A 5,445-nucleotide genomic window follows, 5' to 3' on the forward strand; every position below is an offset into this window, starting at 1 on the left:
GCTGGGGCCGTGCCTTGCGTTGCCGGCCGGGCGGAGTCAGTGGGGAGCAGGGCGATGTGCCTGGCCCGGAGCTGGGTGTCTAAATACGGAGCTCTGCAGAAAGTTCTGACTCAGCCCTTCGGCTTGCGGGCCTTCGGGCTGCTCTGCTTTCCCCTGCCTGGAAGCTGCCTCGTGAGCAGCGTTGCGTTGCCCGTGGCCTACATCATTGGGATTAGGGATCTTTGTTATCTTTCTTATCTGTAAGCATTTTGTGCTGATGCTTCATATTCACCGGTGTTTCTGAAGGTGAGATTGCTAAGCAGTGCCTCTGTTTGAGTCTGGGATTGCTGGGAGGATCCAGCTGTTCTGGATGCTGCGGAGTTGGTGTGCCTGGTACCTTCAGCCCTCTTTGGATTTCAGAGCTCTGGGTACAGTAGTGCAGTTGCAGCTCATCTCGGATTTCACAGCACTTTGTCTGCTAATTTGTTGCAGACGAATCAAACTCTGGCAACTCTGTGAACTTCAGTGTGTGAAAGAAGTGCAATGGGTTAGGCTAATGGAGGCAATGGAAGTGTGTCCTGTTTGAAGCATGGTCATTATGAGACTGAATTTAGGCTGCTTCAGAAGCTCCGTTTTGCATGCAGCCATGTCACAAAACTTCAGTGTGATCTTGAGCAAGCTGACAACTTGCTATTTAAACAGAACTGATGTAACTTTATTGAAGTTTACTTTTCAGCTTCAGCCAGATTTGCATCTGCTTCAACAGGTGTCATGCAATGTCAGTTACTGGTTATTCAGAGCAGGATATGTTGTTTTACTCTTGTACTGCCAGCAAAACTACAAGATGCTACATGTTGCACAGCTTCCTCTCCTCTTTTATGCCCTTTTATGTTTTCATTCTTCGTACATGAGCACATAGCACAAGATCTAATACATGTTAAAAAAAAAGTATACTGGCAGTGACTAAAATCTGACTTTGTTCTGGTGACTTGTGCATTGGTGGTGTATTGGATCAATATGGTAAAGTTCTGGTAGCAGAGAGGCTGCAGGGGTGGCCTTTGAGAAGAGACCTGGGTTGTCCTTGTGTCAAACAGGGGAACTCCAGCTGGCTCCAAAATGTGCCCACCACTGATAGTGCTTACCACTGATAGTGGTAACATAACATAAGAAAAGTTTAAAGAAAAAAAAAAATCACTGTGCAGGTTCTCTTGTGGAAGAAGGGAGAAAAGCAGCCCTGCAGCCACCAAGGTCAGTGCAAAAGGAGGTCAGGATGTGTTCCATGTGCAGGAGACAGGAGTTCCCTGCAGCCTGTGGGAGAGCCCATGGTGGAGCAGCCTGTGTGAAGGAATGTTTTCCTCTCTTAATCTGTTATCCAGATTGGCAATAAGTTAAATTATACTTTCTCAAGCTGAGTCTGTTTTGCCCATGGTGGCAACTGGTAAATGATCTCTTTGTCCTTTTTTTAACCCACATGCTTCTTCACCTCTTTTTGTCACTGTGCCCCCCTAAGGAAAGGGAGTGGATGAGTGTCTTGGTGAGCACCTGGCCTCTGGCCAAGGTTAACCTGCCTCAGGTGGTTAAGAAAAGTACACTGTAATGTATTTTTAGGCCTCTTACATTTGTGTTTGCAGAAGGCGTGTTATTCTTCAAGTTTCATCATAATGGGTGGAATTTGTTTGGAGAAATTTGTGGTTTATTTAAAGAGTTCTGTACTGATTGATTGGTTGCTGTAACTTCAGGTGCGGAAAACCTTGTTTGCTAGTTTGCTTAGTTTTGCTGCTGTACGTTAGATCAATTGTTTAAAGGATTACCAGGCTTTCTCCAAGTGTAGATCTTTTCCTTTAGTCACGCATCTATAAAGGCCAAAAGCATTGTTCAGAACTATGTACAAGAAGACTAATTTTTTTCTGCATGGTAGGACTGAGTAAGCCCTAAAATCCCAGCTGAAAGAGGATTGGGAGTTTTCTTGTTCATCCAAATTGACAGTTATGTTTATAGGATCTAAGGCTTAACTGTGGGCTGACATGCAAAAACAATTGCTTCTGGTTGGTAATGAATGTAGAAGCAGCTGGTTGGATGATTGCTTTTATCGGGCAGTCTGCACACAAAGGTGTCTTTTAAATATGTTAGACTTTAGCCCAGTAATGAGCAGATTCTGTAATGAAGTGATGAAGACTTGCTGCACTCACTGTTTCTGCAAGAAACCAACCTGGCTTTGTTTTTGCACCTGACAGTCTGAATTCCAGGCATTGCTTGCAGTTGCATTATGTCTTTTACAGCATGCATTGTGGTAGTGTTGTGTAAAGCAGCAGAATTTTTACTTTCCTCTGATAAAGCGTGACAGTGTGCAGACAGGCAGTGGGCCACAGTGCCAGTAAATGCATCATAGAGGATTCTTTAAATTAAACTTGTGAGGAAGGGGATCGGGAAAAAATGGGCTTGGGAACATTTAAAAGGTTTCTTAAAGGCAAGGTGACATCAGGTTTCACTGTAGAAGTAGATGCTGTCAAAGGGTAAAACTTTTGCTTTTTAGCAGACATGAAATCTTTATAAAGAGCTAAGAAATTGCTTGTGGGGAGGGAGGTGGAAAATGAGATAACAACCTCTGTGATATCTTTTAGGTAGCACACCTCAAAAACTGGCTTACAGGCTCCTCCATCTGCCTTGATTTCCTGTGTTGTCAAGTAACAATGTTAAGCATAGCAACTCAAAACTGAGTCTAGCTGAGTAATAAATCCTAATTACAATTAAGACAGCTTTCACTTTATTAACAAGCAGCGTAAACATAGTGTTGTAGATTCAGATTTGTTTTGAGAACTGATTTTTTTTATTCTGATTTGTTCAGAATTTGAACTTTACAATACGACTGAGTTTTAAGTACCAATACTTGATGTATTTTATTAGACTTCAGGTATGAGGGTGACTTTTAAAATTAAACTTGTAGTCTGTTTTAATTTAAAAAACACGTGCTCAGCAATTTTTCATACATAAATATTTTGCAAATTTAATCTTCTGCTTTTTAATGGCTGACAGCAGTATATCACAGAGAACCATCCCAGTTATCACTGAGCTTTTGTCTTTGAGGTTGCTCTTAATTAGAGTACACAAAGTATTTACCAAAGTATTTCACAACCTGCAGAATAAGCTTACAAATAGCTACTAGCTTTACTCTTCTGATCATGTAGGATAAGCTGTTACTTTAGTTATTTATTCTTTTTTTTTTAACAGCAGATAATGTTATTTTTTTCTCCTGGATTTCTTTTCAACTGCTTTATTTTCTTTATTGCTTCTCTCTCATTTGCTTTGCAAAGTCTTTTAGAGAAGTTACATAGGGCAGTGCAGTGAGTAGCCTGGCTGTTCAGATGATTTAGGATTGTCAGTATAATTAAAGTTATTTAATTTAATAAAACGCTTCTTAGGTCATTAATCTTTTTTTCATTACAAAACGTATCTTGTGATCTTGTATCAGAAAAGTTGAACTTGCAATTAGAACGTGCACGGTGAATTTTCACATGTTAAAGTGTTAAGCTGCAAAAGGACCTTGTAATCATTCCTTACCTGTCTTTGTAATTCCAGGAGACTCTGCAAAGGATCATCTCTACTCTTGCAAACAAAAATGATGAAATTCACAACTTCATTGACATGCTGAACCAAACAATACAAAATGTTCAGGTATGTTTGTTAAGATTCGTAGCCTGTATGTGGCGGGAGTGGCTTTTTATCAGGCTTTGTCAGCCTTAGACTGGCTGTGTAGTGCGTAAGGTGTGGGCAATGAAAATCAAATGTAAAATATGACTTCGTGTTGGAACCAAGTAGGAAAACATTTTATTTCCAAAGTTCTGCCTCAGCTTGGAAGGTGAAGTGGTTTTGCTTTTCTTGCAGAAAGCAGTCAGGGGTTTTGATTTGTTTGGAAGAGAGTGTCTGATTTTGATGCGTGACCTCGGATTCATGTTAGTTGCAAGTCGTCTGTTATTTCAGACTTCTGTTGGCTGACTGAAAAATGAGACCATCTAAACACTTGAGAATTCTTTGCTCTTTCCATAGTTAGTATTTGCGAATTGTTGGGTTAAAATCAACTGTTAAATCTAATGTTTAAAGCATTTACCTCTTAGCTGAGGTTAAGGTTTCTTTTATCTGTCAATAAGTAGTTGTTTCTTGCTAAAACTGAGCCAAATCAATTACAGAAAATGAAGTTTTCCAGCAAATCTTTAAGATGGCTTTCTGAGTGCAGTTTAGTTTCAATTGAAAATTCTTCAAGTGGAACTGTCTAATATCCTGTTTACAAAGGTCTGGGAGCTAATATATAATGGTGAGAGGGAGTTGAATTCTATGCTTTTAGGCACAGAATACAGTTTCCAAATGTTGGTTCTGTGTGAGTTTGAGTATGAGAGTTTTCGTAAATTGTAGTCTTCAGTGTGCTGATGTTATGCCTGTCTAAAAGGGGGCCCTCCATTTAATAGTTAGTGATAAAGTGAGGAATGATAACAAGGTATATTGTAGTCATGGCAAAGTGTATTTAGGCAAACCACATGATTTTCAGTCTAAAAGACAAGGAAGTCTGCATTGCTTCCACTATATAGATTGCAGCTGTTTTCAATTCTCTTCTCAGATAAACTCTTCTAATGTGATCAGTGAATTGGATGATGAATTTGATGCTCTGTATTCTGTATTGGATGAGATGAAGGGGAGTATGGCTAGCACTATTCAGCAGGAACAGGCCCGTAAAATTCAAGCTCTTCAGGTAAGCATAAAACATACTGAGATTCTTTGCAACTGGGTACATGGAAAAAAAATTTTAAACTGATATTTAAAGCCTTACTTGAAAATGAGATTCTTGACAGTGTTGCAAGAAATAGAGTAACTACAAGGTAAATGTCTTTGTGGGTGTTTCTCTGATCTCTTCTGGTCTCTAGTCTATGTTCTGCGTGTTACTGTATATCAAGGAAGTGGTATAATGTGTAACTTACAGGTGGAGAAAGGCTCCAGAGGAGCAGGACACGCTTTCTATTTTCAAACTAATGAACGGGCTTCTGGACTGAGATTGCTTTGTTTCTCCATTTGGAATATGAACCTGTTTAATGCCTGAAGTGATTTTTTTGACTTTTTTTTTTCCTGTTTGTATGGAAAATGTATGAGAGTTGCATAGGAACATGCTTAGTGGTGGGCACCAATTTAACTTAAGTACATTTCATGGTTTTATGATTGTATGATTTAATGCAGGAGAATCTTTGCAATGGACTTCAGAGATACAGAAGTGAAAGTGCAGCTTCTTGAAATAGGTATAAAATCCATATATTTACAGTAGAGTGTAGCCAGGTAGCACTAGCTGTCAGAAAGTGTAGCTACATGGAGATATGTAGGATAATTAATTCTGTAAACAGAAGCTGTTTTTTTAATCGTTTTTTTGTTACATGATCTAACCTGTATCATTCTTTTGCCTCTTAAATATTTTTCCTTATTTCCTTA

At 39.3% G+C, this 5,445-nt stretch overlaps 1 protein-coding gene across 1 annotated transcript in view; it reads left to right on the forward strand.

Annotated features, from left to right (window-relative positions):
- Window positions 1–5,445, forward strand: part of FSD1L (fibronectin type III and SPRY domain containing 1 like) — a 30,150-nt gene that overhangs the window by 1,412 nt on the left and 23,293 nt on the right. Inside the window, exons 2-3 of the mRNA XM_031557431.1 lie at window positions 3,549–3,651; window positions 4,589–4,720. Of these exons, the coding sequence (XP_031413291.1) occupies window positions 3,549–3,651; window positions 4,589–4,720 (235 nt within the window). The remainder of the gene's footprint in view (window positions 1–3,548; window positions 3,652–4,588; window positions 4,721–5,445) is intronic.

The sequence above is a fragment of the Meleagris gallopavo genome, chromosome Z, assembly GCF_000146605.3.
Source record: "Meleagris gallopavo isolate NT-WF06-2002-E0010 breed Aviagen turkey brand Nicholas breeding stock chromosome Z, Turkey_5.1, whole genome shotgun sequence".
NCBI lineage: Eukaryota > Metazoa > Chordata > Aves > Galliformes > Phasianidae > Meleagris > Meleagris gallopavo.